Source organism: Carassius auratus, unplaced genomic scaffold (assembly GCF_003368295.1).
Source record: "Carassius auratus strain Wakin unplaced genomic scaffold, ASM336829v1 scaf_tig00216413, whole genome shotgun sequence".
NCBI classification, from domain to species: Eukaryota; Metazoa; Chordata; class Actinopteri; order Cypriniformes; family Cyprinidae; genus Carassius; species Carassius auratus.
This window is the reverse complement of record NW_020528558.1, coordinates 172,100-195,140: the sequence shown is the minus strand read 5'-3', so window position 1 is coordinate 195,140 and position 23,041 is coordinate 172,100. Positions and strand designations below refer to the sequence as shown.

The 23,041-nt window shown below is 38.0% G+C and overlaps 1 protein-coding gene across 8 annotated transcripts in view; it reads right to left on the bottom strand.

The window, feature by feature from the left end:
- Positions 1–921: 921 nt before the first annotated feature.
- The window catches only part of gapvd1 (GTPase activating protein and VPS9 domains 1), a 39,934-nt gene continuing 17,814 nt past the window's right edge, over positions 922–23,041 (bottom strand). Inside the window, exons 6-28 of one of the 8 annotated variants that reach the window (XM_026263070.1) lie at positions 22,280–22,472; positions 21,059–21,139; positions 20,321–20,478; positions 19,754–19,883; positions 19,231–19,356; positions 18,970–19,143; positions 17,122–17,247; positions 15,712–15,846; positions 14,856–14,975; positions 13,887–13,964; positions 12,793–13,139; positions 10,952–11,039; positions 10,545–10,577; positions 9,830–9,901; positions 9,613–9,753; positions 9,066–9,195; positions 8,779–8,891; positions 8,246–8,405; positions 7,876–8,063; positions 6,483–6,696; positions 5,265–5,337; positions 4,971–5,168; positions 922–4,066 (exon numbers count right to left, since the gene is read on the bottom strand). In XM_026263070.1, coding sequence (XP_026118855.1) covers positions 3,926–4,066; positions 4,971–5,168; positions 5,265–5,337; positions 6,483–6,696; positions 7,876–8,063; positions 8,246–8,405; positions 8,779–8,891; positions 9,066–9,195; positions 9,613–9,753; positions 9,830–9,901; positions 10,545–10,577; positions 10,952–11,039; positions 12,793–13,139; positions 13,887–13,964; positions 14,856–14,975; positions 15,712–15,846; positions 17,122–17,247; positions 18,970–19,143; positions 19,231–19,356; positions 19,754–19,883; positions 20,321–20,478; positions 21,059–21,139; positions 22,280–22,472 — 3,219 coding nt within the window. In that variant the 3' untranslated portion in view covers positions 922–3,925. The remainder of the gene's footprint in view (positions 4,067–4,970; positions 5,169–5,264; positions 5,338–6,482; positions 6,697–7,875; positions 8,064–8,245; positions 8,406–8,778; positions 8,892–9,065; positions 9,196–9,612; positions 9,754–9,829; positions 9,902–10,544; positions 10,578–10,951; positions 11,040–12,792; positions 13,140–13,886; positions 13,965–14,855; positions 14,976–15,711; positions 15,847–17,121; positions 17,248–18,969; positions 19,144–19,230; positions 19,357–19,753; positions 19,884–20,320; positions 20,479–21,058; positions 21,140–22,279; positions 22,473–23,041) is intronic. The other 7 variants (XM_026263069.1, XM_026263071.1, XM_026263072.1 and 4 more) reach the window with 7 other exon arrangements.

The window sequence follows — 23,041 nt, the reverse complement described above, 5'->3', positions numbered from 1 at the left end:
TGTCTCTGTGCGTGTGTGTGTGTAGCCATGTGTGAGCCTCACTGGACTGATGATCTGTGATTTCAGTGCCATCTGGGCTTGGCCCTCAGGCTGTTTAGATCTTCATGCAACAATCTGACTTCAATATGTAACACAGTTGCATCAGACAAGACCCATTCCCAAATCCAGCATGCACAATAAAACCAGCAACCCCCCAATAACCTTTGTTTACAAACGGATAAATGACAGTAACACAACCAGAGGACTGCCAAATGTGTTTAGATGTGGGGCAATGACCCCGTGTTGTATAATCAAAGTTTATTCATATCACTAGCCTGTTTCACCAATAAGGCCTCCATCTCACACAGCGGGCTGCCGATATCCACCCGATCTAACCTAAACAAAACCCATCTCACCTCCAATCGAGGGAGTCATTTCAGGTTATTAATACAACTAATTACCCTTTTTCTGGCCAAATTTGAATTTAAATGAACAATCAGTGATATCATCAAGAGAAGCAAAGGCACCCCGCTGTGTTCTTTTCCTCTGATGGAAAGATTACAATTAGAGCACTGGAGGTGTACGAGAGTGTATTACACAGAAAAAAAGAAAATCAGTAATTAAATGAGTGTCGAGTGCAGGGGCTGTTTTTGCTATTTGTTGCGTCATATTCAAGTCCAGTGGCGTGCTCGATGTGGAGACAGACATCAGTGTGTGTAGAGATGGAGAGAATGCCTATATTTTTTTTTAAGCAGGTTCTTCCTTGTTGATCAACCGTTCAGAGATGAATAGTTTGAGCGTATCGATGCCGAATAAATTATTTCCACCATCTGACCTTGGCCACTTCAGGAGGTTATGGTCAGCGCAATTAAAAAAACTATATCTCAAAAAAAAAAAAAAAAAGGAAAGAAAGCTAGAGCATAGACATAAGGACAACACACATTTCATATTCACATAAAGTCTTTATTTATTTTTTTTAAGAATTATGTACAGGTTTATATTAAAATCCCAATACTAGAACACACAGAATGCCTTCCCAACAGGAGCCCATGTGAATAAGCTTACAAATGCAGGCCCATTACCCATTATTCTCTTAGCATGCGCTTCAAAACAGTGGACCAACAAGGTACGGGAAGAATTATAAAGGTCTTTAATACAGATTGAGTACAACGCCTTGCTCTCAGGCAATATCCTGATATTAACCCAGTTCAGTTCTGTGTATTACCCCAAAACCCTGTTTACACCAGGAAATCATTGTGGAGTCACTTTTGCTAAAATAATGATCAAATGAATAGTAGTGTATCTTATTTAAATGCTCTCATTGCTTTAATTAATTATCCGATCAAAAATCTCCAAGATTGTGGAATTAGTTTTAGGTTAGAATATTTGCACATTGAGGCCATCACCTTTTATTTCTTCCAGTAAAATGCAGAAGACCAAAAACACCCGTCTTTCCGTCGGAAAAAAATGTAAATCAAAATTAATAGATTCAAATATTTGCCACAGGTTACACAACCCCGAAGCTACGCAACCCTTAGGACAGGCTTTATACACAAAAACATCAACATATAAGACCAAAATAGTCTGACAGTCTGAACCATTCGAGATCTTGAGACGTTCAATCAATAAAACCCGATTCCACATTACAGAAAATGTTGAAAAGGACAAAAAAAACAAAACAAAACAAAACAAATAGATCAGGTCATTTAAAAATGAACGAGTAAAGACAAATGTATTTTGTTATAACATTTATATAAAATATAAATGATCTATTATATAGAATATAAATGTTATATTATACAGACTATCTGCAAATTAAGAGTCTTGTAGCTGACGCTCTTTGTATTACAGTTTGTGCAAGAGAGAGATACATGGTAGTAACTGGCAGAGCTCTAAAGGCTACAAAAGCTAGTGGAAAAGAGCATACTGCAACATGTTATTCATCCATTTATGTACAAAGTTGGAGGTAGAACTAATTGTTCTAAGTGCATCTACTATATTTCAAACACCATAATCAAAATCGACACCAAACCCTCAGGGTTTGCTATTAGATGTAAAGGAGCAACACTGAAGCCAGATCTGAAGCGGGAAACTCTTGACAACCACGTAAAGTAGTAAGGATACTTCTTTTTTGCCCTAGTTCTACTCGTGTGCAAAGGTTAGTGGGGAATTTAAATCTAATAAAGATCATTTAAGAATAACACAGAGCATGATATTAAATATTCCTGTTTAAATAATATACTGTGCTGTTATTCATTTGATATCTACTGTACAGCAAAAACTTATGAAGAATATGTGCTAGCTGTGACGGGGTTATGACACGAGGAAGCCTGTATCAATACATATATTCTCCTCAACATCAATACACTAGCATTGATGATGATGCCACAGTGTTAAAATGTTCTTTGCTATCTAAGATCAAAAAACACTGTCAGAAAAAAAATGAAGAAATTATATCTTTAGAGGTAAAATGGCTTGTCTCTGGGGCAGTACTTATATAGGGTACCTCTTATGTACCTTACCCCCCAATATATGTGTATTAGTACCTTATAGTACTAATATGTATATTTACGGTGCTACTATGAACCTTTTAGTGGTAAACATGGTGTCCATCCCAGTGACAAGCTGTTTTACACCTAAAGGTACAATCTTAAATTACACAAAAATATTCCTACAAACTTATATTTTAACTTGGGAACTGCGTTATAAAAATAACAGTGATTTAATCCTACAAAAGTAAAACTCTTGAAACAATACATGGATTTTAAAGACAAGAAAAGGTCAACAGCAAACTCAACAACACCATACCATACTGTAAGAACCAGCAGCCAATTCTCCACCTCTTCAACACAAATAACAATCCACATACTGAACGACCAAATGTGGGGGGTGTTTCTACTTGGCAAGTTGTACTTTTTCTTTCAGGTTTGTTATTAATAGCATAGTGACGTTTAGCCAGGCTTGACTCCTGCTTCCTCACTTCAAGGAAGATGCAAGAAACCCCGAAATGTGGTAGAAAATCCACCAAAACTAAAAGATCAAGTGTTACTGCGAATATCTGCAAGGCACTCATTTACAACTCTATCCGCTAATGTGAAGACACCCTGTTTTAGCAGCTCTCTGCGAGATTGGACATTTCTAGAACTTGTTTCCTCGACCGGACCGTGTGCATCTGCCCAACAACGAATTCATGGAACTAGTCAGTTAATATAATAAAACATTAAATACAGGAGTTAGGTAATAAATACATTTTATTTTATATAAATATGTGGGCCCTTATTTCCAAATTGTCTGGGAAACGTAGGAAAGATTGAATGTACAATAATGACAACACCTGTTTACATTCATAGAACAAGCTGCCCTATTAAAATAATGGCATGTTTAATTTGATAAACTGTAACATTGATACACTGGCAGCATCTATAGTGATGCGTTCTTTGATATGACTCGGCATGTGACCGTTAGCTTTGAACAGGGTGAGATTGCACGGTTTATACAAGGAGGACCCCTCAGAAGCGCCCCGACACATGATCGATGCAGGTAGTTCCTGGTCCCTTTTTCATTTGATAGGTATTTTTTAACAGAGCTAATTACTTGCTAAATCTGTGTTTAATATAAAATTTGATTCTAAGTCCCAACACCTCCCCAGTAATACAGAAAAACACGTGGGTTATAAGCGAGATCAGTAGTGAGTGGCAATGTTACCACCTGCCGCATTATTTGTTTACATTTGTTTAATACCCCAGCGCAGTAAAACCTGTCATGATCTTATCTAATATTTGATCGATTTTAAACTTGAAGTGTTTTTGCCTCTATGTACAACTATACAGACCGAGGCGATGCCACACTGTGCGTTCTCGATGAAGGGGAGAGTAGTCACCCGCGCTGTCCTCTCTCTCTCTCTCTCTCCTTCCTACAGTCTGTCCATACAGGTGGCTGTTCTGCTTCACTTGCGATCGTCGATGGTTTTAATGAATTCCACGGCGGCAGTGAACTGCATCCACCAGTAGCACTCCTCCCCGCTCAGTCTGCTGGCGTAGAAATTATTGATGTACTGAATGGTGGACAGAAGGCAGGGAGGGTTTGCCTGGAGGGAGGGAGAGAACGAGCGAAAGGGGGGAATTAATGTACGAGTTAACATCTGACCACCCACATTGTGCATGCTTACACATTCAAGCACACTTACAAGTAGAAAATCTGGTGTGGGTGTGTGCATAACTAATACAAATAGGTATGGGGTGAAAAAAAAAAAAGTACACTGCACAAAATAACAAAACTTACATCAAAGCAAACAAAAGAACTCTAACATTAGGATCTGTGCATTAACTGTTTTCACATTAACTAGCGATCAAAAGTTTGTAACTTTTTTTATTTTAAGAAATAAATATCAGCAAGAATTAATGAAATTGCTCAAGAGAGACAGTAAAGAGATTTAATTTGTTTTTACATTTTTACTGTATGCTGTATTGATCAAATAAATGCAGCCTGGAGAGAATAAAAAAAAAAAAAAACTTTGGAGCAACCCCAAAACATTTGAGCAGTAAAGTATATAAAACTAGCCTTAAAGGATTAGTTCACTTCCAGAATAAAAATATCCTGATAATTTACTCTTGACATGTCATGTTCATGTCTGTCTTTCTTTAGTTGCAAAGACATTAAGGTTTTTGAGGAAAACATTCCAGGATTTTCTTTTTCTTGTGAAACTCTTATGAAACTGCCAGTTGCTTACATCTTTAAGCAGTTTAATAAATTCATTATGTGTTATGGATGTACTGTAGTTGTGATTACAGAACAAACTGAATTTATTTAATAAACGTATAAAGAGATATTTTTATTAAATACCAAAGAATATTTGATTACTTATAAGACAACAAAGCTTATGGGCCTTAGTGCCAGCCAACTATCAGAAATTATAATTTTACTGTACAGAATGCACAACACGCTTAACACAATTATGAACATTAACACTCTAAGGTTGTCTCTTAACTCACTTTAATCAGGACAAAGACGAGCACTGGGACAAAGTCATCAGCCCCGGGTACAGCGTCCTCATTGGCCAGGCTGAGCAGGTTCATAATTGTGGAGCACATGCGGAGGATACACTGTACTTTATCTCGTGGGGTCTTATAGGCGTTGATGGTCCTGATCTCAGCCTGTGCTGAGGGCCATGGTGCCTCCTTCAAATAGACCTGCACAGATTCACACACACACACACAACGATCTATAACTGCCATTTTTCCATCTTTGTTTCTTGCTATATTTTGAGACATTGTGCAAATGGTTACCTCTGGGATCTGCAGGGCTTTGTGATTGGCCGTCACCACTTTGGACAGACGCTGAATGTGCTCCAGGAATAGCCTTGAATAAAGGAGACATATCATTAACATACTATTTTCTTGCGCAAATAAACAAAAGCACAGCCATTTGAAATAGGAATGGGTGAGATCTTATTTGCAATATACTGGTAAAAATTCTCCCATGATAAAAATTTGTCTTCTCATGATAAAGCCTAGTTCTTGAAATATTTCTGAGTGTGACCATTTGGAGAGGCATGGTAGAAAGCAGATGTGAAACTGATGAGGAGTTTCTCGCTAAATGAGGAGCTGCCTCTACAATCTGGGACTGGTTTAGTCAAGGATGAACAGTGCAACAAAAAAATTATTTATTACTGTGCAATGAATAAATGTACTACAGTAGCAAGTGTACGACACAGTTTTGCATGTTTCTGCGCCTGTTTAAAAACCTTTTGTCCAACAGAGATTTATTGACCTACGTCAAATTCACTTCACTTCAACATTGAGTCGAGTGTTTGAAACGTGGTTTCATATCACAGAATGAGGCAGAAATCGTAATATTTTATAGTATTCTATACAGTGATAAAGACTAAGTTGATTAGCACTGCATTATGAATATACTTTATTCTTATAAAAATATCCAAGATGGCTTGAAAAATAAAGATAATCCATATATTGTTTTCATGTCTGGTCAGTTAAAGTGATTCTGTCTTCTTTTTAATCAGCTATAGCGATAGCTGGATGTCATTTTTTATAGCTTGATGTCTTTGTTCCGGGAACACTGTAAGGTCTAATAACGTGATGCATGAGTTTCTGCACTGGGTGTAAAAAATAATACTTGTCTCTAAACAAACAAAAGTTTTTTTGAATATGAATATTAATTATTATCATTGATAATGTATTAATTGTAGGGCTGCTCCGATCACGATCGGCCGATCGTTAATGCGCATCTCGTCAGTAAAGCCGGTCAATAACAATAACGATCGTGATCGGCGCACCCCTAGTTAATTGCAATAAATACAAGAAAATATTTTGATATAGTTTTAAGTCCATATATAACCAGTGTAATGCAACAAAGACAGAAACCATTTGACTGACAAAACGTCAGACAGACTAGTATAGAGGAGGTTGATTAATGCATCACATCTGGTTTAGACCCAATGTGAAAATGAACAGGAGTAAGGAAGAAGGTTTTATGAGTTTCCTTACTGATCTCTGTGGATATCCCCATCCTGATTGGGGTAGAATGCCAGTTTGAAGATGCGGTTCATGACGCTGCGTTCGATGGCCATCTGGGCATCCTGGAGCTGCTCTTCACTGGCGTACTGCCAGATGGCATCATGGGCCATGGCTCCATACAGGTAACGCAGGAAATCCTCCACGGCTGCTGTCTTATCATCAGATGCTGTGCAGCCCTGAAATGCTGCAGAACCACAGAGAGGGACTTAAAGGGTTAGTTCACCCAAAAATCTAAATTATGTCACTAATGACTCACCCTCATGTCGTTCCAAACCCATAAGACCTCCGCTCATCTTCGGAACACAGTTTAAGATATTTTAGATTTAAACGAGTCAGTCTTTTGTTCGTTATCTGGCTCGGCTTGGTGTTCATCTTCAGTTCTCTCTTCACAGCAGTTCAGTCAGTGAACTGTTTGAGTAAATTAATTACTCCGGGATATTGGTTTGTTTTATTCAGAGAGAGTGTCAGCCACGGTAAAAAAGCTTAAGTCATTTGTGGATTAATGCTTATTGGAGACGCGAGCCATTTCAAATGATTCAGTTCGATTTGGTGAACTTGTTCAAGAAGATCTGGTTACATCAAATGATTTATTCGTGAACCGGATATCATTACACTGCAGTGTTTTGAACTTGCTCACAACAGACACGGAAGAGAAGACAATGCTGAATAAAGTCGTCGTTTTTGCTATTTTTGGACCAAAATGTATTTTCGATGCTTCAAAAAATTCCAACGGACCCTCTGATGTCACATGGACTACTTTGATGATGCTTTTATTACCTTTCTGGACATGGACAGTGTACCGTACACACAGCTTCAATGGAGGGACTGAGAGCTCTCGGACTAAATCTAAAATATCTTAAACGGTGTTCTGAAGATAAACGGTCTCATGGGTTTGGAACCACATGAGGGTGAGTCATTAATGACATAATTTAAAATTTTGATTAACTACCTCTTTAAATGCAGGGATTTCATGGCATCATTTCATACAAGCACTCAAATTTAGTTTAATTAAATATACGCATGGTAATGTTATTTTGCACTAACAAAATATGTAATATTTTTGAACAGCTACAGCTAGTGTTTCTTTCATCAACAAAAATTATGACTAAATATCATCATCAACGAACCTTTATTACGTGATGAAAACAAGACAAGCAACGTAAATGCTGGTCATGTGATGAGTACTATAATTAAAATGTATAATGCAATATTGTTGACGAATAAAAACAAGACTAAATGTAGAGTTATTTAGCAACGATTGCTAAATTGATCAAACGTGACAGTAAATCCATGTATAAAGTTAAAAAGATTTCTATTTCAGGTAAAACCTGTTCATTTGAACTTTTTTATTCATCATACAGACCTTTGATGAAGTCAAGCATCTTTGACTCCATGTGTTCCAGGAGCAGTCGGACACAGACGGTGGTAAAGTAGCGGTTGGCCACTTCTTTGTCTCTTAACACTCTCTGCAGGAGTCTCTCCAGATGAGCCTGAGATGTCTGCAGGCCTTGCCTGCACCGCGTCAGATAGGCAATGTATGGAGCCCGTTTCCTAGTGCACAAAACCATCACAGCGCTCACGATGGAGTCATGCCCAAAAATATGTCAGCACAATCTTTTAATAAATGGTGATTCATTGTTGTGTGTGAGAGAAGTGAATAAAAGAGAGAACCAATGTGACTAAGTTTGTCAGATATGAAGAGAGAGAGAGGAATAAGAGACTAATGTGTGTACCTGTAGTCCTCTGCCATGGCAGTGAGCAGTTTTCTGCAGGTGCGGGGGTCGAGGTGGCTGACGCAGCGCGTAGTCTCCTGGATCTGAGCCATCTGGTTCTTATCCTGCAGGTTAATGGCCTCCGCCAGCTGCACCTTCAGAAAGCACACGATCTCGTTGTCTGAGGAGAGAGAGGAGACAGGGGCCAGACCATAAATGCACAGCGTTTTGAACCTCAAAACCTATGGAACAACTACTTTCACCCCATGAGTACATATCTACGAAAACTTTAGTTCAGATAAAAGGTTCCCTTTAAACAGGACTAGTATAATAATAGGAATAATAATAAGAACAACAACAATAATAATTTATAAAATAATAATAGGAATAAATAATATAAGTGTTAATAATAATCATTACAATATTAAAATAGTATTCATTTATTATTGTCTTCATTATTATTATTATTATTATAAACTAAAAGAAACAACTTTGTAATAAGTAAAGCATAAGTCAAGAACAGATATTAGGAAATAACATGGATAATAAGTAACCTTCGGGATCTGCATGGTCTGGGAGACCATTACGTGTTGTTGCTGGTGGAATGATGGGAAATACAACAGAATCTGCAGAGCACAGCGCCAGGCGTAGCTTTTTCTTAATATCACTGCAGAGATACAACAGACAGATTATGCACACATAAGTTCAAAATTCACTCATCATTCTGATTCTGTTAAATGTTCTTTGCCATTTTGCTTCCTGAGATTTAGACTTTCAGAATGTACTGATTTTACTTTCAAGAGAAAAAAAGTTTGATTTAGAGTTTGTTTGTCTAAGAGACCTGAAGGAGAATGTCTTGTCTTGAGGGGGTGCTGTCTGACTGGCAGAGTCTGGAAGGTCATCTGCAGAGATGTTCTGCAGAGCTTCATCTTTAGGGGAATCGTGCTCACTGTCTACCTCTCTACAAGGCTCTGTAAAAACAGTTACAAAACAGCAGATGACTATCAGTTTCATTAATCAATTTTGTCTAACGGATAAAAGTAGAAGCAACATAAGCAGTATTGGGAAAACAATAAAAAAAAATGTAATCAAGCTACTCTTTATGTAGCTATAGGAAACGATTTCCTTGCCCCATTGCTATTCTAAGCACAAGATCCTAACAAAAGCTATTATACACAAGTATTTAATAAATAAATAAAGATAATAATAAAAAAATTAATTGGACAATGAGGGGACACTATCTGAGAGGATAAGCTACAGTGTCTGTATCAGTCTAATATAAATTGTAAGAAGCATCAATACTTTTAATTATTTTCTCCACAATACTGAAGAAAGAGAGTGTGTACCAATTTCATGTGTTTCTATGTCATAGTATGAATATTACAAACCTTGTCCAACATAAGTTCCAGCAAGTGCCCCATCACTGTGAGTGGGTCGTCTCTCCATGATGTACTTGTACTTGTCCATTATTGCCTCCGCTGACTGGGTCTTAGAGGTCTGCCTGAGCGCTGAAGGCTCATCTGGTATACCTGAGATGCAAACACACATGATCAGCTTGGACGATGGCTGCAGTGAGTGTATGATAAGTGTTAAATGGAATCAGACCTTGTGGTACCCTCTCCACTCCTTGCTCGTCTTTTTCCGGCTTGTCCCGCTTTCGGAGCCCAGAGATCGGCACTGCAAAAAAATTAAAGATGCAGTTATTCTCACAAAAATTGCACAAAGCTGCAGCCGTGTTCCTACAAGAGGGCAAACCTCAAGACACGGACCCTCTCCAGTCCACTGCACCAAATAGACGAACAATCTTTGAATTTATTTGCTCCACACAGCCACTACAAAATATTCAGAAATGGGGAACTAAAACAAGAAGCATGTCACTACTAAGTGCAAACACACAGATGTGGGACTCTGTGCTGCAGAATGCCATATGTATGGGCAAAAAAAAAAAAAGGATGAGATTGTCTTTATATGACAAGTCTATGAAAATTGAGGTTCTGAAACCAAAATTTCAATAGTCAACTTCAATAGTTATATTATTTATTTTAGTTTTGACTTGACACCAACATTCTGTAGTTTTTGTATCCCTAAAGCAAATTATACATCTTTTTCAAGTGGATCCTTTTATAGAGTTCAACCACTACAAAATAAATAATGAAAATCCAAGATGGCTGCATGAATGAAAAGATGACGCTCGACTGTGCTTCATCACAGCTCTAGCCGTCACACAGTGGCGAAGAGAAGTCTACAGGGACTAGCAAATATTCGGGCTGCTAGTGTACAGCACTGAACTGAGTGGGAGAGAGCTTGAAGAGTGGGTTACCTGGGAGTTCACCCTCTGCAGTCCAATAGAACACTGTGTGAGGAACACAGACAGCAACAGACAGGGTTGGGCTTCACACACAAACTTTCCGCCCAAGCCATGCTAAATGCTAATTGCTAGTTTGGCTGTCCAAATTAATACTTTTAGTCTGCAAGGATGCATTAAATTGATCATAAGTGACATTAAAAACATTTATAATGTTACAATAGAATTAATAAATGCTGCTCGATTTAACATTCATCAAAGTGAAAAATGTACACTTTATACACCAAACATGTAAACGTACATGGTAATTCCATACAAAACATCTTTACTGTAAAGTGATCAAACATTTCAAAGAAAAGAATAGTCAATAGAAAACCTTTGATTTTTAAAATGAATAATATTTGTCTTCTTAAACTTCTCACCTTTAGGAATGGCAGGAACAAAGCGCTTCTTCCACCAGGGTCTGTTCCTGTCAGACTTCTCATCATCACTATCCTTTCTGTCCTCAGACTGCACACATACAAAAACATGATTATTTAAAGTAGTTGTTCACTCAAAATTTTACATTGTCAATTAACTGACCTCAAGTAACGCAAACCCTGAATGAAGAAAAATTAAGTAAAATTTTAATTTAAATTTATGTAAGAAAGAAAGAAAAAGTGTAAATTGATCAAAAGTAACAGTAAAGAATGTGTACGGTTACAAAATATGTCTAATTTAAAAATATGCTGTTCTTTTGATCTTCAAATTCATTTAAAAAATACAATCATGGTTTTCACAAAAATATTAAGTAGCACAAATGTTTTCAATATTGATAATAATACAAAATAATTCTTGAGTAGAAAATAAGCATATTAGAATGCTTTCTGAAGGACATTGTGGCACTGCAGACTGGAGTAATGATGCTGAAAATTCAGCTTTGCTATCATAGTAATATAATTTTAAAATGTAATAAAATAGAAACCAGTTATTTAAAATTGTAATATTGATGTAGCAGAGCAAGTATTAGGGGTGTCACGATTTCGATTTTAAATCGAAATTGATCGAAATTAAGTCACAGTCTCGAACTTCGAATTAAAAAATGGAATCGTCGATGCTGCCACGCCCCCATGTTGTATGACGGCAAATCAATGACAAAAATAACCGAGCATACAACTGATGCTGGCGCGTGACATGTACTCTGTGCGCAATACAAGCCCTCGCGCGCGTGCGCATTCCCCACATCCTCGCGCTCGACCATCTCACCTCTGCTCGCGCGAACAATTTTATTTTTGTCAGTCGTGGGGCGGGGCTTGCTGTTTTAGTTGTTATCTCAAATGTCATTGGTTATTCCCCTTTTCCTAAAGTCAGTATTCGACGCCTGTTAGAAAATGATTAATAATTCACTTGACTTGACCCATGACTTCATCAGTGGACCAGATACATGCGAGTAATCATTTCTTTTGCTTGTTTAATTTATTTTTGTCTTTAATGTAATTTAATGCATTGTTTATAGAGTAGATCTTTTGTAGATACTTGATTAAATGGAATTCTTCTGTTTGCTAGTGATTGCAGTCTTGTAATAAGAGATACACATATTTTACAGACTGTGATGATGCACACACACAACACACATACTGTTCATACATACATAATATATATATATATATATATATATATATATATATATATATATATATATATATACACACACACACACACACACACACATATATACATATATATATACACACACATATATATATATATATATATATATATATATATATATATATATATATATATATATAAATCTAAATGAATGACAGTGAAGTGTTTAACAAGTGTTTTATCTTTAATCTTTTAAATAGATACATCGTAATATTTGAAGGTTAGTTTAGTCATTTTTTATTGTTTTTGTTTGATTTGTTATGAACTTGAATGTCATCTTTTGTGACTGCACTTACAAAAGAGAAACTGGATGGCAGTTTATTTTAAGTTTTCAATTGACTAAAGATAAAAGTTATTGTTACATTATGTTGTTAATAAAAGTTTTAAATTTGACATTGTAATGTGGTACATTGCAAACAAAGGTCAGATATTATATTACATAAAAGTCTAGTCTTGCTTTAAAGAGAATAAATGTAAAAATCGAGAATCGAATCGAACCGTGACCTTAGAATCGAAAATGCAATCGAATCGAGGATTTGGAGAATCGTGACACCCCTAGCAAGTATACATGAATAATACAGATTAGACAAAACTGATAATCCATCTTTCTCACATCTCCTTTGAGTGAATCCTTGCTGGGAGAGGAGGTGGGTCCTGTGGAATAAGCTCCAGCCGGGTCTCTCTCCTCCATCATGGTCCTGCGGTTCAGTCCGGGGTCACTGGTGGGTCTGCGGCCAGCAGACACCACATCTGTGCTGCGGCTTCTGACCAGCCTTTCAGGGAAAGAGTGCCTCTGTTTGGGATGCTCCAGGTCACTCTGCACCAGGTGGGGGGCGAAGAGGGGTGGACGAGGCTCCTGGTAGCCTGTTATGCTGGCCTCTGGAATGGGCGGGTCAGGGGGAGGGTGAGGGGGCCGGGGATAGTGCACCTTGGGTCGCACGATGGTGCCAGTGGATGAACCTGCAAAGACATTTGACCCAAATTTAGAGGGTCTTTGCTTTTGGATTTAAATCATGTCACTGGCTAAACTCTGTACCTGTGAGAAAACTGTTTTTGCAAATTGATATTTGCAGCATAACCTCCAGTTTTTGACAAACAAAACTAGAGCCAGGGTCGTGACATGACTTCTGTTTAACTGGCATTCATAAAAAAGGTTGCATGCGCACTGTCAGCAGGAGTGTGTGTGTGTGTGTGTGTGTGTGTGTGTGTGCGCGAGAGAGCTTGAGAGCGCTGTCAGAGTCAGACAGACCTCAGGTGAAAGTAGGCCACCTGTTCCAAGGGTACAGCATCTCTGCTGTGTGCGTTCTAATGCCAGCCCTGTGCCACCAGCTCAGCTGGGACAGGCCACTGAGCCAAAACGCCTGCAGTGAGGTCTAGCAACCTGTCATCCCCTCACCTTGCCCCACAAACACGTATTTCTCTCACAATATCTCTCCAACACACATTTATGCAATTTTCTATTGTAGATTTGTAGGCTTAAACAACCACAAATCCAATTTAGCCTTTAAACACCAACATAATAAAACCCTATATTCAACAAGAATGGGTCATAACAGAAAATAAATCTGGCAAGCGATTGCTTTATTTCACAGCGCACACACTGTTTAGTGGGCTTTTGTCATTAGGCACATTAATGGCACTTCTTTCTAGCTCTTACATGTGTAAGTACTGCATTCTACAGCAGTGCATGCTGGGAAGTGACATTACCTTCTCCAGAGGAGAGGGGATCGAACATGGCCAGCAGTGAATCTGTTTGAGAGGGTGCGCAGGATAGACTGTGAGCTCCTAGAGAGGTGGAAGAATGGAGGGGTGCATAAAGGGATAAAGTAAATGAGTGACAAAGGACATGTTCGTCCCACACCAGAAATCCCAAGAAACATATTCAACAACTGTAGAGGATAAAAATTAACAATGAAGGAAAAAAAAAAAAAAAACATTATGTCTGAAGATAAAACGTTTGATGTAATCCTTTATAGTTTACAGAGTCTAACAAAACTCACAACAAATTTTTATTTAAACTTGAACCAAGATGCACCAAGTTATTATGTTGATATGTTTTGCTGTCTCTTTTCATCTTTAAACAACATATGTCAGCATTATGCTGTCTGCTACCCCTTTCCCATAAACTTGTGTACAACATTATTAGACACCCAATGTAAAAAATACAGAAGAGCCAGTTATTATATAAAATGTTATGGCCGTTGGTCAATAACATTAGCCATTTTTTGTTTTTGAAAGAAGTCTCTAATGCTCATAAAGGATGCATTTATTTGTTCAAAATATAGTACAGTAATATTAGAAATATATATATATCAATATAAAATGTTCCCTAAGTTTTTATATACTTTTGATCGATTTAATGCATCCTTCCTGAATAAAAGTATTAACATCTTTCAAAAACCTACAGACCCCAAACTTTTTAAAGGTAGGTGTAAATATATACAAAGTCATATATTATATAAAATTTCACTGAAGTGGAATCATTTCCCAGCAAGGGAACCATGCTAACCAATTTGATGTCTGGACAGCCACAGTGAGGCTCTACTCTACTTATATGCTTACATCTTAAGGAGTAAAACTTTGTTAGTGCATCTCTGAGAATGAAGCAGTGTGTGTGTGTGTGTGTGTGTGTGTGTGTGTGTGTGCCCAATCAGTCACTTGATTATGTGTTAGTACCGTGAGCAGAGTCCTCTCCATCTGGGCTGGTCACGGAGTCTTTGCCTCCAAAATCTGAGCTGCACTCTGAGCGTAGGTCTTCAATCTTATTGGGGATGTCCTCTGATGTGGCACTGATGCCTGCACAAACAATATGTAACAAATCAGCAAAGCCTCCAATTATAAAGCACAGAAATAAATATATTGTGTATAGAGCTGTGAAGTAGTTTGGTTTGTCAAAGAGGAAACTTTGGCATGACGTACTACCTCTGATACAAAGGAAGAAATGAAAGAAAAAAAAAAAATAAATAAATAAATAAAACACTTTGTTTTGCTGCCTTAGCAAAACAAGCGTACGGTTGACTGTGCATATGTCTCTCAGAGATCCAGAATAGTTCAGAGAATAAGCAAAAGTCTAGCGTGTAAGTGATGGAGTGGTTACACCTCATTTCAAGCTCTTCATGGAAGCGAGGAAACCATGCCAATGCTCTCTTGATCACACAAAGAGGGCAGGAGGATCCCCAGGGAGGTCAGAGTAGGTGAACGAGAGATGGAAACGCCAAGATTGAATGGTGAAGGAATGAAAAGGCGATGCATCTGCCAAAGTCCTCAGGTAAAACTCCCCACAAGTAGTCTTTTGGGAGTTTGCCGTTGTCTTACATGGCTATTCGTCTTCATCAGCATGTCAGGGAAGAAGAGTCGCTGAGTAAAGAACTCAGCGAGGCAGAGAATATGCATGTCACATTTGAATGTTAATGTTAAAACCTTTGGATTGTCGAATTCTGCAAGGTCATGTTTGCTCAATTGTGCAATTCCAGATTGACAGCGGTTGCTCATTTGAATGCATTTAGACGATTAGGCTTTTGTGTATGTGTACCTGAAACAACACTGAGTCCCGGGGTGCTGGGTCGGGAGCTGACCTCTCTGACCTCGGTGTCATCTGAAGTGCTACCCACACCTGAGCAGCTCTCCAGCTCCTGCAGTCGCTCTTCCTGCTTCAGGTCTGCAGCTTCTGAAACACAGATTCATTAACTGTAGGAAACGGTGTATCCACACACACATAAACACACCCAGGACATTGCCATAGAGGACTCTCATTTACATGCTCAATTGTACCAATGCAAGGTCTCAATTGTCTTTAAAGTCCACTTTTCCACTGCCTAGAACTGAAACAAACCCCAGAAAAAAGGAAAAAACAATCACTTATTCTCTCTTTCTAGTGTTTGGGATGCAAACGGGCAGGGAGACAAGACCACACACAGACTGCCGTATGCCTGCTACTGGCACAGTCTGGTTTTACATTCTTTCTGATTCACAATTGCATGATTCAAAACATAATCAGCCCTGTTAACAGGAATATCATTAGAGTTGTCACAACCACCAAATTTCAGTAATGGACACCAATCTCATTTAACCTGTTAGCCAGCAACAGAAGGCAGGCGTCCTAAATGCCCCTAAACTCACACGTGTCAGTGTTTACGAACAGATTAAATGAAACGGGACAAATTTTATCTTAAACTATATATCATTATAAATATCTAAGCCTCAATAGATCGCTGTTTTTCAATGGAAAGCTTATAAAGACTGTATTTGCTACATTTGTGTAAGCAGTAGGGATATGCCGGTATCAAACAGTTTATCAAACTGTTGCGGTTACCGTATTTTTCAGACTATAAGTCGCACTTTTTTCAAAGTTTGGCTGGTCCTGCGACTTATAGTCAGGTCCGACTTATTTATCAAAATTTTTTTGACATGAACCGAGAGAAATGAAACAAGAGAAAACATTACCGTCTACAGCTCACTCAGGACGTGTCTATGCTAAAACGGCAGTGTCCATCAACAGTCGTGGGAGGGGCCAGTACAAAGTGATGTCACTTTGCCAATAATCTGTGAACGGCTTGCTCTGAGAAAGTGATTATGATTCATGGGGATTTAAAAACAAGTGCTGGGTGGATTTTTATCTATTTGTATTTGTATCTATTTTTGTCCCATTTGATTTATTCACAAAGTTTGTAACAGAGTTACAGAGTTGTTACAAAGTTAGTTTGCAAAATCTGTTACAAAAATTGCAAAAAAAAAATTACGAGATATAATATATGTATGGCGTTAAGTATGGTGGGGCAGTGGAGCATGTAAGTGACAACTGCGCCACACACCGGTCTTAAGTCCCACGGAGGAACTCCAGAAGTATCAGGTACTTATCCAGTATAATCATTGAAGGTGCTTTTGAAATTAGTAAGGGTGCTATACAAACACTGAACCATTCTTGAATGGGTTCAACTCTCACCTGAGTCACTTGGCAGAACCTCCACACTCCACGCCTCACTCGTTGTCTCCGAGATGGTTGAACCGTACGGGTCCAGAAGCACTGGCAGACACAGCATGCTGCCCAATGCGTTCTCTGCAGCAGCCCCTGAGGAGAACACACATTAGAAAGACATGCGTATGAGGCGTCAGTGATCTAAAGCGGTAGATAGGCAGACTGCAACAGGAATGGCCAAAAGTTAATTGCAGCCTCCCTCCTCACACAAAGACCAAGAAACACTTACACAGTATCAACAGGGTTATGATTTTGAGATGTGGATCAAGCCGAGCATCACTCATAACCTCATTATTCTCTCAACCAGCACCCCACACAACACCTCCTCTCTCTGCAACACTCTCAACAGGAACTAACGCCTAACAAGGCAGAAGAATGGAGATGGAGAGCAGGAAAGGGAGGGGGAGAATAAACAGCTAGCATGGCCGGGCGGAAACAGAGATCATGAGCACTCTGTATGAAGCTCTCCACAGGTCACGTCTTCCCACATACACACACATACGTACGTGCACAAGGGCAGGTTTGGTGGGCCCGCAGGAGACCTTTCCCCGCTGGCCCTGTTTACAGTGAGTGAGGCAGGGGCTCTGGGCCGCTCGTCTTTCAGGTGCATGATTAAATGAGTGGCACTCGCAGTAGTGAAACAATTAGAATTTCTGCCTCATTATCATGGTAATCTTATCAGTGGGATAATGAGGTATTAATGGATATTTAATGTGTATCTCATAACCCAATCCCTCGGAGAAAACACATAAGGAAATCACTGTAAATTCACTTAATGATGGAAAAGTCCCCCAACGCCATATTCCGATGGAATGAAAAATGAAGGATGCAAATGAGAAGGAACCAAGGTCAATAAGACTGAAGGGACTGTGAGAATGTCAGAGAGAGGCAGGCGAGAGAGAGAGAGAGAGAGAGAGAGAACATGGAAGACAGGGTGAAAAGAAGGGGTGGAGGGATCCAGACTGATTGAAATACATGGAGAAGGATGGAATGTGAAGGGATGAAATGAGAAGCAGTTTTACGTTGTTCTGCACACTACTCTGTTCCTGTAGAGAAATTTTACACACACTGGATTTTTTTTAGTCAATAAGCCTAACCCTATAGTTTTGTCTCAATTCAAGAAAGCATGACTTAAAGACAATTGATTTAGTCAAGACTGAATTTTGGAAACTGGTTTCAGATTTTGTCTAAATGAGCATTATTGCAATTATACAATAGTAATCTAATTTGAAAGTTTAAAACAATTTATAGAAAATGGTTCCATTTTACCACAATAATAGCAATCATATACAGTTTAAAGTTTATCACTATTCAGTATTTGTAAATGGTATGTACATACATGTGTGTATATATATATATATATATATATATATATATATATATATATATATATATATATATATATCAATACATACATATACAGGTAATTAACTCGTTAATATTATGTAAATGTAACAATTTAAACAAAATGGCTAAAATGACAAATAATGTGTATATAAAAATATAATTATAGAATAGAATACCATTAACAGAATCCAGAAAAGTGCAACTTTTCAGCAAACCACAGGATGGCAGTAATGGATTAGCTAGCCACTATGCCAAAAGGAACATTTTATCAGGGTGTAATTTGTCAAACTTATCAAATATGTAATTTGCTCTTAAATCCAAAACAAAATGTTTGGAATCCAAGATCAAAATCAACTCAAACTAAAACTTACATTTCAATTGCAAAGAGAGAAAAACTTCAGTTTATGGCTATATGAACTTTATAAGAACTATAGGAAACTATCGCACTGTAAAGTACATCACTGTTACCTGCTATCTCCTGAAGTCGGTCCTCATCCATGTTGGGATCAAAGTCACTGCCCAGGACGTCAGTGCTCCAAGTCTCACTGACCGTCTCTGAAATGTCTCTGTCTTCTGTTAGTCCCATCATGTCCCGAATCTCGAACTTACGAAGCTTATCGTCCAAATTATCCTGTGTAGTGGCTACGTAAAGAACAAATCAAAGTAAGCTACACCACTCTAACAGAACATTTCTACAAGAAATCATATTTCATTTGTTGCTGGAGTCACCTTGTTCATGTTCCAGTAGCTGCAAGGCCTCTGCACCATTGCTACCAGACGGTCCTGGTCCTCCTTCTGACACAGACTCTACCTCCAAGTCCAAAGAAGAAACTGAATTGGAGCGGTTAGACGGCCCTGCAGACAGACCGCATTTATTAATATTAACTAATGTACTACTACTGTTCTTAGTTACGTTGTTGATGTGTTTAGCCAACAGAACAACTTACTGCAAGAACAGTCAACAAAACAAAACAGTTTCTATCCATGTCTGGGTGGGTTGTGTAAAAAAAAAAAAAAAAAAAAATATATATATATATATATATATATATATATAATAATAATAATAATAATAATAATGAAATATATAAAACATTTTGATCAAAAAAAATTAAGAGAATAAGAGAAATAAACTACCAATCTTTTACATCTCAATTCATTAAAAAGGTAATGGCAAATGAAAAATACAGGTCAGGTGGATATGAAACAGTTTATGTACAACGGAGTCATCTGCTGGTTGTCTGGTGAAACACACCCTCAGAAATGCCCTCCAGGTTGTCACTGCAAAGTGAGAAGCGCAGCGTTTTGTCAGGTTTGCCGTGCAGTTTGGTGTCATCAACAGGGGCGTCTCCTTGTCCACCATCTCCGAGATGCAGAGTCAGAACCTAAACACAGACACAGAAGTCTCTTACTTACTGTAACTATACAAGTTAGTTACAGTAGGAAAAACATTAATTTGATCCCCTGCTGATTTTGTAAGTTTGAAGGGTCTGTCATTTTAATGCTATGTATGTTTTAACTTTTAATATTTTAAGAGACAAAATAGCAACCAAAAAAATCCAGAAAAAAAAAACATTATATAAAGGTTAGAAATTGATTTGCATTTCAGTTAGTGAAATAAGTATTTGATCCCCTACCAACCAGCAAGAACTCTGGCTCCCACAGACTGGTTATGACACCAGACACCATTAAAATAAACCATAAAAATGTCTTTGTTAGTGGGTAAACTTACAAACTCAGCAGAAAATCAAATGAGTATTTCCCCATTGTAACTACTACAATTGTACCTTAACTGCATGACAAATTGACTAAAGATTCTGACCTCATTTTCAGACATCATCCCAGGTACGGTCTGCAGTGAGGTTCCCAGCGAGATGACTAGCACTTCTTCAGGTGTGACCTCCTGCAGAGACTCCAGAGAGCTGGCTTCAATCTCACCCTCCTGGGCCATGTTAGTTCGGCTTCGGCTGCGAGAGCCTGCTGGGTGAGGAAGAGTGGGAATGGAGACAAACTGTTAGGGTTGGAGGAACAGCAAGGCTGCTAAGTGTGTTAGCAAAAGCCTGCATGAGCGGGACTAGCATTCACAAATGCTCAAAAGCATATTTAAATGGAAACAATAGCATGAGAGTGAACACATTTTTAAAGGCAATATATATTTTACAGATAACACTTTAAAACAATGAACACATTTTGTTCCAGACTGCTTATGGACAAATTGGACTGCCACTTTTTATGGCTGATGAAACCTTTTTTGCAAGATTTGAATGTCTAATGTATTCTAATGTAGAAAACAGCTAGTGTGAAATATGGTGAAAAAGGTGCAGGCAAATCTTCCAAATTTATGACACTCAAATGTCTTGCTTGTCTGAGCAACTTCAACTACGTTTACATCCCCAGGGGCAAGAAATGCAGCCCAGATGTGCTACAGCGAGAAGCAAAATACAAAGCAGGGACACACACGGCAGACACAGCAAGCGCTGACAAAGCATGGGTGAAGCAGTGAGAGGCTGGACGGGGTATTTGTACATGTCGGTCACGGCAGTCTGTCAGGGTTACCCACCAAATGGGGTCACTAAGGGTATATGAGCGGACAGGGCAGTGGCAGAGGGCTCCCAACACGTTATGGCTGCCAACTGTTGTCCTGATGTTCATTGGCAGCAAGGCAAGAAAAAAGGTGGAAGAGACAGAAGGGGGAAGTCAGAGAGTTGGTGGAAAAGATAAACCGTGTGTAAAAGATCAGTAAATGAGTTTAAGAACAGACTTAGTTAATTCATAGAAGACCACTAGTAGTGTTCGTGTCTGGGTGAGTTGTGAAGAAGAGATATTAGCTCTGTTCTAGCAACCTTATGACTCTCTATCCTTAAGCCTAATGTTATTTATGAAAACATTAAATAGATATAATGGGTAAAATCATAAATTAAAAAAAATCATTCATAATACTGAATTACTTTGACGCAACCTTTTTAATACTAAATTAAATATTTATATTTTTATATTATTTAAAAAATCGCCATTTTATAGACCTAGTTTTAAGATTGCAGTCTCTGTGAAAGATAAATGGAATGCCAGCTTAGATTGTTTTGGTGGATTCTAAAAACAAATATTATTATCATTATTATTATCATCCTCCTCCTATCTAATAATAACAAACAGTAGTAGTATTATCTTGTATATCTTATATACAAATAAGTATATAAGTACAAATAATAGTGGCAGTTTATTTATTTATGTTTTAATGCCATATCAGCAACCATGGCTATATTAATGGCAACATCAACAGTAACAGTAACATTTCAATACATTATTTTGCTTAGTAGTAGTAGTAGTATCTTATAACAATAATAATAGTAACAATAATAAATAATTGTCATCCATTCTTGAATAAAATATTATTATTATTACTACAATATCTATTTAAAAATCCCAAGTGTTCATCCTCAACCACACAATTATATGAACAGCCAGTAACTAACAATACAGATTTAAGTTTCACATCCGTAGAGCACAAAACGTACTTTCAATATGAACATTACTGAAAGAAATGAAACTTGCAGTTCAATAAGTGAGTCAGATGTTGATCCAATGCCCTTCTTGACTGACTCATTGGGTTCATTCAGTGAATTCAATTTAATTATTTTTGAACAATTTCAAAAGAACCAGAATAAAGAGTCAATTATTATTGTATCGGATTACACTGGACTGCACTTTCTGTAATCAGAGGGTTAGACTCGGCAGAATCGGCAGCAATCAACATGCAGTAAAGTTAATGTAGAAGGAATACCAATAGGGAGTCTGTTCTTCTTGTTGGCGGGTGTGGTAACTGGGGAGAGCTGGGGCGTGTTAGAGGGTGTGAGCTCCAGACTGTTGCTCTTTGTCGTGCGGGACTGAGGTACATGGGCTATTAGGGTTTCCAGAGCCAGGTGGTCTTCTTCTCTGAGCTGATCTCCTGCAGTGACACTACGCACAAAGTCCACCTGAACAAAGAAATGAAGTTAAAGACATGTTTGTTTGGCACAAACACACTATCAAACAATCACTCCAAGTTGATATCCTGTAATAAATAAGGTTTGCAAAGATTGTACTATAAGCTTTCTTTATGTGTTCAGATAATTTCTTAACTCATTCTTAATCAATGGTAATTAAAGCAGGTGGGCTCATTATTCAGCTATCATCATTAGTGAATTTGAAACCGTGAGTCTAATGCAATAACAACATAGAAGTCAGCTAATTGGCTCAGTAAATGACAGTGAGCTGATGAACATCTTGCTGCACATGCAGAGAAGAAAAACAGAGAAACAGAGGGTTTTTGGCTCTTGGCAGTGTTGGACAGAAAGAGTTAAAGGATTAGGACTGTAAAGGTATGCAGTATGACTGTTACTGCTATATTAGTGGGACGGGTTTGGGCATGTTCTGTTGAGGTTTGTAAGAGGGTGAGGTAGACAAGTCATTTTTCATTGATCTGAATCTTCGGTAAAAGCTGAGTTGCAAACTATAAACATATTCATAAAGACTTCACATTTCAGGAAGGAAAAGGATGTAAAAC